Raw genomic sequence first — 13806 nt, 5'->3', positions numbered from 1 at the left:
GGATAGTTCATGTGGGAAAAATTAGACTTGATTTTATTCTCAATTAACTTCTTAATTACAACTAAAGCTCATTTTAAGTAAAACTGACATTTCACATCATTCTTGTTTTTACTGTGAGGGCTGTAATAGAGAAGTATGGACAAAAAATGTCATGCTCTTTAAAATAAGATCCAAGCTATAATTAAAGACTTTTAAACCTTTTTGCTCCACTGCCTTGTTTCTCTGGAGTTGGGTTTTGTTTGTTTGCTTGTTGAACAAAAAACCCAAGCCTATCAAGAAGTGTCATCTCCCCCTACCATAGTGAGAGGACCACATGCGTAGCAAAGCTAACAAGTTGGCCACATTTAGGTGTGCAAGTGAGAAGTTCATCAAAAGGTCATCTGAACACTATCAATAGTTTCTGTTAATAAAATAACACGATGTTGTCAAATAAAATAGTCTTGAAACATTGTGCTCAAAGCCTGGTGTTGAAATGCTCAATTTTTGTGCAAGGCCTGCGAATTTCCAAACGTATGTCTTTATCACCTTAAAGCTGTCTTTCTGGGGAGATAGTGGGTGACAACAACCATTCATTCTTCCCCCTTCACATCAGTCTTACAGGTTGGACAAGAAAGTAGGGTTCTATCACAGAAGCTGTAATCAACTAATTACTAAGTGCTCAGCTAAGTAATTACAGTTCCACTGATACTGTAAGGACTTGGAAACAGTTGAAAAATCATATTGGAATAAAAATCACAGCTGATGAAAGCACGTTGTTCAGCAAGCAATCTCACAAGTGGCTTCCATCTAATTCAATGCAAAAATTAGCAGTGAGAACAGTGAAAAAGTAAGACAGGGAATATGTAAGTAGAAAATCTAGTGTTTCTTTCTAAGAGCAAAGGGATAAATAAAATGCAAAGTGCGGTTATAGTCTGAAGAGTACAAAAAAAAAAGATAACCTCATTTTATTCATAGAATGTCTTGTTGTTAAAAAAAGAAATAAATAAACTTTCATGAGTTCAACAAAAGAATGAATATGGGATGAGAGGACCAACAGAATGCTCTCTGCCTGTTCAACACACACCACCTCCATGTTGGGATGTGAAGACTTAGCAGTCAAAACAGTGCTTTTTGGCTTTGACATCCTAAGCTGAATTGCCAGCTGAGCAACACAGGGAAAAAGGAAGCAAAGCAAAATCCGCATCTTTTGGTCTCAGAACTGTCATGTTTGCCAGCGAGTTGGCAAACATGGAAGCCAGGAGCTGTTTTCCAGCTACTTTTCTGATTATAACCACACTTCCAAGCACTACAGGGATGTGATCCTACTCTACAAGAAAGGGAGAGGTTTGGGATGCAGCACAGACAGTGGTTCCTCACGCTACAACCTCAAACGCAGCTTTCAACAACAAAAACTAAAACGTACCAGGCAGCATTCAGAGAAGGATTTTTTAGGAGGCCGTGCAGGAGGGGGAGGCCCCTGGTCCCACTCCCAGAAGGCCATTGAGTTCTGGCGAAGCAAAAGCTCCTCCGAGGGCTAAGAGGAGACAGATGCCCCGATGGCAGAATAGCCAGAAAGAGAAACAAAGCAAAAGAAGCATGCATATGATCCACAGCCGAGAAGAAGAAAGTAAATACATGACAAAGTACTGAAAAGGCTCTGCTGAGATAAACTCACAAGGCAAAGTTTCAAATATACTTGCAAAGTCATCCTAGCAGAAACGACAACAAACATCCACAAATGCCGTTTTGCTGTGTTTCCTTGAAACACCAGAGGAAGCTGTGATTCAGGAGTCAGTCATTATTGGAGTTTTATAGTGCAAATGCCAACACTGGTCAGCATTATCCAGCAAGCCTTACCGCAAAACAGCACGAATGTTATATTTTTGCTAATGACATATGAAAGAAGCACATGGGTATTATCAGTGGAAAAATATGGCAGAAAATACTTAATGAATGACAAGAAACTGAAAAGATGGGACAGAAATGCATGCATGCAACTGACATTTACAAGATGTGTGGGAGTTCCCGAGCTTCAGGCCCAAAAAGGACCCTGAAGTCTTAACCTTTCCAATAGGCTTGCTCCTGTCAGTAACCTACGTAAAGGCTAAAAAAAAACCCAGAAAAAAGTCCTTGAAAAAAGAAAAAAAAAAAAAAAAAGAGTCCTGCCTCACTGACTGACATTTATTAAGGAACTTGGCTTTTCCAGAGACCTTTACCCTGGGCAGAGCTCACAGCTGCACTGAGAGGCATCAGAGCTCTGCTCTCCATGTGCAGTTATACAACAGGGGTCTATATCAGCAAATAGGCCATTTTCCTGATGACAGAGGGACTGTTTTATTCCAAAAGAACAGAAGCTTATCGTCTGTGCTGTGTGCTTTGAAGCTGTACAGCATATACAAACATTGGCGATGAGCAGTACTTAAACGGCAACAGACCTACACAAACCTTGAGGGAGCAACAATATTGCCTGAAGCAGCAAGGGTCCCTTGGTCCAAACGTTACCTTGGGGTGAACATCTCGTGCCGCTCGCAGACACCACCTACCTCCCTCAAGTCATTGTCCAGCCCAATGTGTTCTGAGTGCTGCCGGAGGCGGTCTTTCCTCCGCTGTGTGGTGGCACTGCGACTGGCCCAGCGGCTGGGAAGGCAGAGAGAGAAAAGACATGAGTGGAGTGAGTGGGAAGGGAGGGCCACTTCTCCCACAGGGGAAGAAGAGACGGTGCAAACTTGGATGCTGCGATGGATGTTGGTGCAAGCTGGGCTCTCCAGTTCCTGTGGGAAACCACAGGGTGGATGATGGGCCACCACTCAACCCAGTGACCTGCTGGAGACCTGCCTGCTAGCGTGCTGACAGTTGACTGCAAGTGGAGCATTCCCTACCACAGATTCCCCTTGCAGCACTGGTGCCATCACTAGGGAAATCGGTTTAGTCCCCTGCAATGCCCTTATTTGTTGTATTTGCTAAGATTTGACAGAAACTGTGTCTGTATGAGCAAACAAAATACAAATGTTTTGAGTAACAGCTTCTGAATTGTTTCTTCTCTTGTGAGGTTTCTGTGGTACTTCCTCAGCAGGAAATAATCCAGAGAACCTTGTCACCATGATTGTAAAGATGAGAGGGAATAGCCTCCAAGGAAGGTTCAGGTTGAGTATTAGGAAAAACTTGTCAGAAAGAGTGGTGCTGCCGTGGCACAGGCTGCCCAGGGAGGTGATGGAATCACCTTTCCTAGAGGGGTTCAGTAACAGTGTGGACGTGGTCAGTGGGCATGGTGGGGATGGGCTGATGGTTGGACTAGCTGAGCTTAGAGGTCTTTTCCAACCTTAGTGATTCTATGACTCTGTGATTCCACTAGGATACTGGGAGCACCTATGTCTAAAGGATTTAAAGAGAACTGACATTCCTGGGGTTAATCATGTTGCTGCCTTTACCGTGCCTGGATTTTTTTTTTTTTTTTTTTTTAAATGAGATTTTTAAATAGTGCACAAAAATTCTGTTTTTGCTATGTCTTAGTTTATGTCCAATTCAATTTTTTTATTCTCATCTTAAGCTGTTGTTTAAAGCAGGTAGTTGGTAACCAGGTTATAAACTGAGCAGCCTTAGAATTCCCAAATGTCCAAGCTTCCTTATGCCAGACAATGTAACAAAAACCAAGATAACACTGTGCCAATGAATTTACAATCTCAAGCGATTGCTGGGTTTCTAAAAATATCATAGCATTCTGTCAAATCCTTGAAACAAAAATGTTAGACTAGTGCAGAAAATAAATAAGTTAATACATTATTTATAGATGAAAACCAAAATAACATGATATAACCTATCAAGCATTAAAAATAAGCACACACATGCTACACCTTCAGAATAATGACTGTGGTTGCATTTATTAAAATAAAATATATTTTCAAATATAGTGAAAATAGTAACAGCCTTTAAGCCCTTCAGTCTGCTCACAAAGACCCTCTGCCTCTGCCCTGCATTTGGAAGTTCCAGAGAGAAAAGCAGCACGTACTCATGGAGCCTCTCCACACAGGTGGATATCTGCAGGAACAGGAGCCACTAGACCCCAAATCCACCCATTTCCATGTGCATCCCAAATATGAGTATATGCAGTAGGATGTGAGACCTGAGCTACCCAGGCAAGGCTTCTGTCTGGCAACAGATATGTGGGTGTAAACCTGGAGGAGGAAGCCCTTGCCTGGAGCTGGTCTTGGGTTGTAACATGGCTGACAAGGCTCTGGAGGCACAGCAGAGCAACCTGGCCCATGGGAAGTCCAGGCTTGACCCCTGGTCATCTGAGCCCTGCTGCTTCCAAACAACAAGGCATGTACCTAACTATCCCCACCGATTGCTCTACTGAAGCAATCAAAGACCACATTTTGGCTGATTGGGTCAAAAAAGCTTAAAACATAAAATACATAGGAACTGACATTTTTATGGTCGGAAATAAAGTGTCTTCCCACCTTCCAAATACCATCAAGAAAACAAGTACAGAGTAAGAAATAAACATCTGGGTCTGCACGCAATTATGGTTCAGCACTTCACCAACTCATATGACAAGGAATTTATTTTTAGAACTCTGTAGCCTCAAGTCTCTGGTAACTAAATAGGTGTTTGAACAGGAGACATTTATACCTTCTCAGAGGAATGCATTACTGACATAAGTGTCTTTTCACCTCCTCAGAAATCTTAAAATATGCAGCCTATGACTTTAATTAATCATCACTTTTTTTTTTTTGTGCAAAAGCAACACCAAACACCTTATTGGATGACTGAGAGTGGAAGAAAACTGCTTTCTGTTCATCTCAGCAAGTTGAAATATAACAAAAACTCAACACCTAGAAACAGGATAGCAGATGCAGAATTGACTTTGTTTACCTGGCTCTAGACTCCTTCCACTTAATGTTAGTTAATATCATGCTTACATTTCAGATAACAGAATGTCAATAATTGAAATTTATGTTATAAATCATGTACTATCTATTATCACATTTTTCTGCTCTGATTCATATTCTGCACTCTGATTTGATCCCCTTCCAACAGCTTTCCTGCCATTACTGAAAGATTTAAGAACTGCTATGAGCGTCCTTTGAGGGAACACGTCTCACTGAAGGTGAAAGCAGAACAAAACCTACAGAATAATTACAAGTAATAGACCATCATTAAAGCATTTTCAGTTAATTCCTGCCGGCTGGGAGAGTGCACAGAGCATTCTCCAGATTATTAGTCAGAACTGTTTGAACATTTTCAGCATTCAAGCGGAAAGATCATTAGCCCTTTATGAAGAAGAGATGGCTACTCATTAGGTGGGGCAATGACACGTATGGCGAGCTGCATGTCCCCGTGTCCCCAAGCACCAGGTGAGGGAAGGGAAGCTACTGGGTACTGAGTAAGGTCTGTGCACTCAGATGCTGCTCTGAATCTCTCCGGGAGATTTGGTGAAGATCTAACAGCAGATAAGCAGCATTAAGCAGCTAAATCTTTTAAAGCCTTTTCTTTACTGGGCCACACAGAATTTTCTGGAAATAATGCTTAAATATCAAAAGAACCACTCGCTCTGCCCCTCATCAGCACAGATCACATGTTAAATTACCCCTCCTCACCCTTCAGCCACTACAAGTATTTCTGAAAGGAAGCCATCACCACAGAATCACAGAATCACCCAGGTTGGAAGGGACCTCAAGGATCATGTAGTTCCAACCCCCCTACCTAGCAGGGCTACCAAACACACACATTCAGATCAGGTTGCCCAGGACCCCGTCCAACCTGGCCTTGAACACGTCCAAGGACGGGGCATCCACAACCTCCCTGGGCAGCCCGTTCCAGGGCCTAACCACTCTCCTTGTATAGAACTTCCCCCTAACATCCGACCTAAATCTTCCCTCCTTCAACTTGGATCCATTTCCCCTAGTCCTGCTGTTGTCAGCCCTTTTGAAGAGTTTACTCCCCTCGTGGGTGTAGGTTCCCTTCAGGTACTGAAAGGCTGCAATGAGGTCACCCCGCAGCCTTCTCTTCTCCAGGCTGAACAAGCCCAACTCCCTCAGCCTGTCCTCATAGGGGAGGTGCTCCAGCCCCCTGATCATCTTAGTCGCCCTCCTCTGGACCCTTTCCAAAATCTCAATGTCTTTCTTGTACTGAGGGCTCCACACCTGGACACAGTGCTCCAGATGGGGCCTCACAAGAGCCGAGTAGAGAGGGACGATCACCTCCCTGTCCCTGCTGACCACCCCTCTCCTGATGGAGCCCAGGATCCCATTTGCCTTCCGAGCTGCCAGAGCGCACTGCTGGCTCATGTTCAGTCTCTCGTCCATCAGGACCCCCAGGTCCTTCTCTGCCGAGCTGCTCTCAAGGACCACTCCTCCCAGCCTGTACGGGTGCCTGGGGTTCTTCCGGCCCAAATGCAAAACCTTGCACTTTGCCGTGTTGAACCTCATTAGGTTCACCCGAGCCCAGCTTTCCAGCCTGTCGAGGTCCCTCTGAAACCACCTCCTCTAGGGCTGCTGAAATCCCATTTGAGGTATTTCAGTTATTCCCCGCAGCAGAGGTGTTGCTCCAAGCACCAGCTCAGGTGCTGTGGTGCATTCTGCCTACACGGAGCAGGGACAGAGAAAGCTCTTTCTGGCAGTCTGTCCTTATCTCCTGATGCCTGTATCCAAAGATAAACACGCTTCACCGTCAGGGACTGTGAAAAGGAGTGCTGTTTCAGAAGGGGGACGTGGGCAGATTGCATGCTGTTTAATACAGAGAAATAAAACAAAAGGCTCTTCAACATGAAGTGCCTTCAATATGAAGGCTGTAAGGTCAACAGTGAAATCAGTATTATTTGATGCCAAATTAGACCCAACAAGCTTAGGAGCAGGTTTGCAAGGGGTGGAGGATCTGTAAAGATGGCACTTGTAAAACACACCACTTAACCTTTGATGCTTGATTTCTGTAATAAATGGAAATATAGTCAGCATCAAAGTGTAACTGTCAGAAACCAGTCTAGCAAAACAGCAGCCTGGACATGCTGAGCTGCAGCCATGCGTTCATCTCTCCATATCCTGCTATCCCTTACCCCCCTCATTCTAAAGGCTTTCTATGCACATTATGTGAGAAGTGATAGTGAAGGGTGGCACCCACACCACCATCCTCTGCAAGCAACAGTCAGCTGGGAACAGTTAGCTAGGGTCACCCTCAGACCTGATCAGCCACTGCCCAGAATGGATGCTGGCTGCAAACTTGAGACAGCAGCACTGCCCAGGGAAAAGGCACAGTAAAGAGACGAGAGGTACAGGGTTTGGCACACATATTTCCCTGTAAACTTTAAGTCTGCATAGTTATCATAAAATGGTACATTAACTGAAAGAAATTAATTGTTCTTTTACTGCCTCACACAGGTTGAGCCAAGAATCAGCATGCAGAAAGAGCACCCGTTCAGTTCTAAGTTTCCACAGCACGTAATTCCTATTTCAGAAACTGTTTTTAAGCACAGGTTCTTAAAGCCGTTCACATTTTGTTCTCAAAAATGAACACAAGCAGTTAGCAACTCCATTGCACCTGTCGGTGGTTTGCTCCATTAGGTTACTTAATGTATAGTAGCCACTTGTTACAGATATTCAAACTTAAAAGTTGAGCTTCTACTGCTCGCCAGCTTTAAATAACATCAGTGCTGTGTGTGGATGGCTCGGTGCTGACTCATGTCTTACTCATTGAGATGCACTGCAGAGATGCTACTCCCTGCCATTTGAAAGTGCAATTGTCTGGCTTGATTTAAGAAAAATAAAAGCTTCATTAATGACTCCCAGCCTTAAAACAACAGCCAACATGTATGGAGAAAGAAAAAGCATGTACAATACAGAACACTCACTGCAAGACACACAGATTATTTGTCATACAAAAAATAACTTAGTTAAAGCCTGAATGAATTCTACCATCATATAGATATTTAGCAAAGTTGAATGGTGATGCTGCAGGGCTGCACTCATCTGAGTCACACTATCACCTGAATCTCAGTAATGGACCTATCAGAAGAGGGGTGGCCAGCAGGGACAGGGAGGTGATCTCTCTACTCTGCCCTTGTGGGGCTCATGTGGAGTACTGTGTCCAGGTCTGGGGCCCCCAATACAGGAAGACAGGGAGCTGTCATAGAGAGTCCAGAGGAGAGCCACAAAATGATCAGAGGACTGGAGCACCTCCCCTATGAAGGCAGGCTGAGGGAGCTGGGCTTGTTCAGCCTGGAGAATAGAAGGCTGCAGGGTGACCTCATTGCAGCCTTTCGGTACTTAAAGGGAGCCTACAAACAGGAGGGGAATCAACTCTTTGAAAGGGTAGATAACTGCAGGACAAGGGGAAATGGTTTTAAGTTGAGGGAGGGAAGATTTAGGTTGGATGTCAGGGGGAAGTTCTTTACAGAGAAAAAAAATCATTTCAGTTGCTCTCTGTGGGCATTTGCTACAAATTGCCAGAATGCTAATATACTCCCATGTTTGACATGCAATCAGTGTTTTCCTCTGCAATATTTAATCTCATTTATCAAGCTTCTTAGTACAAATTAAGTTACAATGTAATCAATTAGATTGAAAACACAGCTTGCTTCATTGTTCTAATTCTGCACTGTAAGCATATACACCATAATTTAACAATTAGCTAATCAAAAACCATGAAGTGTTTACTCCGCTTGCCTTTTTGTCATTCAAATTCCTCTCCTGAATCGTTGCAAATGTATCAGCCAGTGGAGTACCAGCTCCAATTTTAAAAGCCTGGCAGAAAACACATGCAGGGAAGGAATAGGGAAAAACAGAAACCACAATATTGTGGTGCTGGTGTTCAAAAAAGAGAAAGATAGCACTGGAAATGCTGCTCTTTTCTAGGCTAGCAGACAAATTGCCCAAATGATTGCAGCCTGTTTCCTTCCAGGATGCTTTCTAGGAAGACTTTGGCAAAAGTTGCTGCTTTAAGAGGCCACAGCATCGTGGACGGGATGTTGCTGAACCCAAAGGAAGCTGCAGATGCTGCCTGTAGATTTAGAAAGTTTTCCCATGTAGTGGGGGATGTATCAAAGGCAATGGATGCACAATGAGTCCCCCTAAGCTGGACATTGATACCCGATGTGAAAACCAACTGAGTTCTGTTTTCTGGTTTTTTCATTGTTTGCTCTTTTCCTTAATTGCTGTTGGCTGGGATGATGTGTGGTATCCTTTACCAGTAAATACCTAAAGATTTCTGAGGAAAGAACTTCTGAAAATATTCAGCACCACCCACTATTAAGTACAGCTGAGACAATAAAGCATAACATCTTTCTGCACCATGGAGTGCTTTCATAGCTTATTTCAGAGTTATATTATGGGGGGTTATAGTTGGTGTGAGACCAATTGTTAGGCTTCAGTGTTGGTATGCAAAGACACTCAAAATGTCTTGCAGGGTGTTTTCACACCATTTGGAATATGGTCAGGAAGAAAAGTCTAGAAAAATATATTTATTTAAACAAATATTTGGATACAATAGTTCCCACCTTTCATGAAAGTTAAGATCTACATATTCTGCAGTTAAAGTCTTTCCATGTTCCATCAGTTCTGATAAAAAAAAGATGGTTAGAAACTGTATTTCTGGGAGCTTGTTCTTCAATTATATGGAGGGTTGCTGGGCCTTTTTTTGCTGATTTTTCATTTCTTTTCAGTAAGAATGAATTTGGAGTTAGTGTCAATGAGATTTCCACTCAGCTGAGCAACATGTTTCCTAACCAGCCAGGGAAAGAGGTACCCAGCATCCCTTATGACACGGCAGGCACCTGCCGTCTGAATGAGCTGGCCAGAATGGCAGCTCATGCAACAGGAGCTGCCCTGCCAACCTGCAAGTGAGCAAGCAGATTAGCAAGCTAGTTAGGGCTACAGGAGCACAGGTCCGCCCCCCATCCAGTCTTCTAAAGGACATCATGGCAGAAGAGGAGGCAATGACAGAAGTGGGGCAAATCACACTGCTGAGCATGGCCATGGGCTGACAGATGAAACGCTATTAGACTTCATTTTATGACAGACCTCAGTGTTTTAACTCTTCTACATGGTAATGTGACCAATATTTGTTCCCAGCTGCATTTAGGTGGAAGCGATCCAACATGACTGCCAGCCCTCTCTCTGTCCCCAAGCCCTGCTTTCCATAACCTCCAAGCAAGAGCCAAACACCTCCTCTTCCAAACAAAGTTTCTGCCTGTCCGAGCAACGGGTTGTCTGGGATCACATACAGGGCCTAGGACTAAAGGCACTAAAAATGTCTGTGCATTATATTCCTGACTTACATGTAATACATTACACATATAACAGCACCTCTGTTACAGAGGTACCTTCAGTGCTCTGCCTGGAAGCAGGAAGGGAAGAGCTAGGTAACATCATGAGCACACACGTTAAGTATAACTGAAGTGCATGGGGATATAGCTGGAATGTTCTCTTCCCCCAAGCCCATACTCAAAGGCTGAGTCCTGTGTGCAAATATGACATGTCCCCAAGAAGCACACGCTGGGATATTCAAATTAATGGAAGGCTACAGTTCAATTGATTTTGTGGTCAAAAGAATGACGCTGTATTTGCAGAGAGCAGGAAAAGGCCATCTATTTTATCCATGGGTGTAAATTCAGCAGAATTACATGTCTTAAATGAGAGAGTCCTCTCAGCTGCTCACATAAAATGCCAGGAAGCTGAAAGATATAAACAGATGGTCTTGAGATCTTCCAATTACAAAGCTTTTTGGCAATATATGACTGGAGGAACTCCAAGCATTTGTCACTTTGACATCACTTTGCAGTAAGTAATGGGATTTTGGTATTTACAAATTCTGAAACACGCTGTAATTTGAAGAGCAGAACCTGCTACCTACATCAAAATTACCACTCAAGGAGTTAAACTCCCATTTTAGAGTAGGCACAAATCTAACAGAAGCATCTCAGAAAGTGCGAGAAAGCTGTTTTTAGTTTAATGATTATTCAATGAGAAATTCACTGAGATACTGTGACAGGGCCTGAACATATAAATGACTTTGAGAAGGCTGGGAATGCTCATGCTATCGCTGATACTCTAAAACTGAAACTTAGCATACGGGTAAAAGACAGACTGCTAAACACAGCATCTCCCAGAAGCTGAAGATATCTTTGATTTCTCTAAAGAACGTTACCTGTAAACTTCTTTCTTGCTTTGCAATTAGGTTACAAACAAAGAATCCTTTAATTTTTGTGGGTGTTAACTCGAAAACTAATTGCAATTCTTTAAACATTCAGTGCTCATGGATATCTTAATTTATCATTTGCAAGTCTTTTGCATAACAGGCTATTAAAATAGGATTAGCTAGCACTGGGGGGCACAAAAGGTACATAAATAGAACAAAGTGGGCACCTCACAGAGGAGCTTAGAGCAGCATATGCATGCTATTTTCTGGAATGAGACAGCTTTCAAAATTTGAACAATCATAATTTTAGGAGCTCTTGGATTTATCTGTGCTCCATCTTGATGTATCAACAAAACTGGAAGTTAGGGCCTGAGCTTGTCATTTTGTAAGTAGTAATCACTGATGCACAAATATTCAAGTTTTGAAGTATGAGGGGAAATAATCTCCCTCCTGGGTTTTGGAGGAAGGAAAAGAAAGTAACATAAAGCACTTACTCTCCATTATATCTATATTAAAGTCATGTTCATTAGTTGCTACAGGTTCTCACTTTACATTAGTCAAATTAACTACATAATGATATGATTGATTCTACAGCTATAGGTATCCCCTACCTTCTGATCAAAGCACAGTACAGAACCTCACTGGATTCAGAAGAGTAACCCAGATGCAGAACCTCAAACTCTCCATCCTCACGGAGTTATTTTTTCCAGGTTATTCCAGTCTGGAAACTGAAAGAGCTGTAAAAATCTTTGGGGCATATAATAACAGATAAAGGAAAAGAAAGGAACAGAGTGGACACTACTTTCATTCTGCATGTCAAAATTTCTTTCAGAAACTGAATTATTTATTGGGTTTCCAAATTATCCTATTCAGTGCAAAACAGAAAACTAATTACAGATTTATTACGACAACGATAGAACTAAGAATATGTATGAGAAGACATGGTGTTTACTACTAAAACAGAAAATAGTACTGAGAGACCAACCAGAATTTGGACTGCTGTCTATTGGTGTGGATCTTTCAGAACAGAAACCCGCTTTCAAATTCAGAAAATAAGAAGTGTGCTTACTTGTTATTGGTAGGTCCCGTTGCTAAGACATCTGATTGCAACTTTGGGAAAAATCCTTGTTCATATTTCCCTTGGCCAATCTTCATATCAAGTAAATGCGGGTGGATGGCCGTGTGATCGATCTTCATCAGCCGCTGCTCAATGGACTGGGCTGCAAGTTACACCCATATGTCAACAATCATGTTATCCAGCTACTACAACAGAACTAGTCATGCTCTTATCTCGAGTTAAGTCTCTAAGAAGTTAAACACTCGTTTTAGTCCTTGAAATCTGTCGCTTACAAAAGTGTTACTGTGTTATTTGGGTTTTAGTTTTCATACTGCATACCAGTGGTGCTGAGACAAACAAGTTAGCTGGTAGAGCTGGGGAATGGGATGTATTACTTGCTGACAAGGGCAGTGCAAGCTTCCCTGTAGCTTGGTGTTTGGCCACACTGCCTCTTTGTGTGGACAGCTGGGACCCGATGGGACAGGAGCAGCTCCCTGTGAGGGCTGGGCACTTCACTTGGCCAGAGGAATGCTTCCTCGGACAGACATGCTGGGGTAATACTGGAATTCAACAAATGTCTGGCACAGAAACTACCCTTCTCCTGAGAGAGGAGGTGCCAGCACTGATGACAAGCCTTCAGAAAGCAGGACAGCTAGCAAGGCCTGAGGGGTGAGAAGGGCAAGGGAGGTGAGCAAACATTTGGACAGGCCAGAGGCTTTGACAAGGGCAGAGAGGGCTCCATGGAAACCCCTCTGAGGCCAGCAGAGTTTGGTCATGATGTGGCCTAAGGGTTTCACCTCAGCTCTCTGGCAGAATGCAAATCCAGCCCATCAGCCTCTCAACATTGTGTCAGATGAGCTTCTAACAGAGTGGGGAGAGGGGGTGAGTGGGGGAGATAAGAGCAGTGAATTAACAACTTCAGTATTCAGCTCTCTCAGCCCATCCATTAATGGGCAGAGCCATTCTTTCAGCATGTCATGACTGTGAATATAAATGCAGGATGGGGAAGCTAAATCCATTTTCCATTTGTCTAGAACAACAAAGAATTCATTTCCTATTTTATACAACTGTGACTGAGAAGAAACTGTCATAAGATTTACACACATTATCATCAGAAACTCAGGAGCTTTTCTCCTCCTAAGAAAAGTCTCTCTGCATGGTTTTATTTTGGAGATAAGGACTGGGTAGTGAGGGATAGAGGGTTTGGGGGGTTTCAAAAACAGTGGGTTAAACAAACGAGTGCTGATGCTGGGCTCATGTGTGCCTGAGTGGTAAATATGAAATAAAGCTGGCATTACTATCAGCTTGCTGCATTTCAAGAGACAGAAAATGAGGCTCCGGTGCCACAATATCTACCAAAACTAGACGCCGAATAGACAGGCAACCTGCAAATTAGAATTGTTTTTAAAGAGAAAGGGTTAATCAGAGATAGGATGTATTTCTGTCACATTTGTAACGGGCAAGATGTTCTTAATAAATCAGAAAATGAACAAAAAAACCCAAAAGAAATGCGCTTGCCTCAGTTCATTAATTTGTGCCCCAATGAACTGTAGAGTAAAATTTTTCTGCATTACTTGGAAATTAAATACTCACACAGTACGAAACTGGAGTATAATTTGAAAAATGTGTCCTGCGAGTATAGC

The 13806-nt window shown here is 42.9% G+C and overlaps 1 protein-coding gene across 4 annotated transcripts in view; it reads right to left on the bottom strand.

Annotated features, from left to right (window-relative positions):
• Positions 1-13806, bottom strand: part of DENND5B (DENN domain containing 5B) — a 110942-nt gene that overhangs the window by 22420 nt on the left and 74716 nt on the right. For all 4 annotated transcript variants that reach the window (XM_042838087.1, XM_042838085.1, XM_042838088.1 and 1 more), the window contains 2 exons: positions 12176-12326; positions 2523-2616 (listed from right to left, as the gene is read on the bottom strand). In XM_042838087.1, the coding sequence (XP_042694021.1) occupies positions 2523-2616; positions 12176-12326 (245 nt within the window). The remainder of the gene's footprint in view (positions 1-2522; positions 2617-12175; positions 12327-13806) is intronic.

This window comes from Centrocercus urophasianus, unplaced genomic scaffold, assembly GCF_019232065.1.
Source record: "Centrocercus urophasianus isolate 14NV4802_14NV808 unplaced genomic scaffold, USGS_Curo_1.0 seq_73, whole genome shotgun sequence".
Lineage (NCBI taxonomy): Eukaryota > Metazoa > Chordata > Aves > Galliformes > Phasianidae > Centrocercus > Centrocercus urophasianus.
This window is presented reverse-complemented; position numbering and strand designations above follow the sequence as displayed.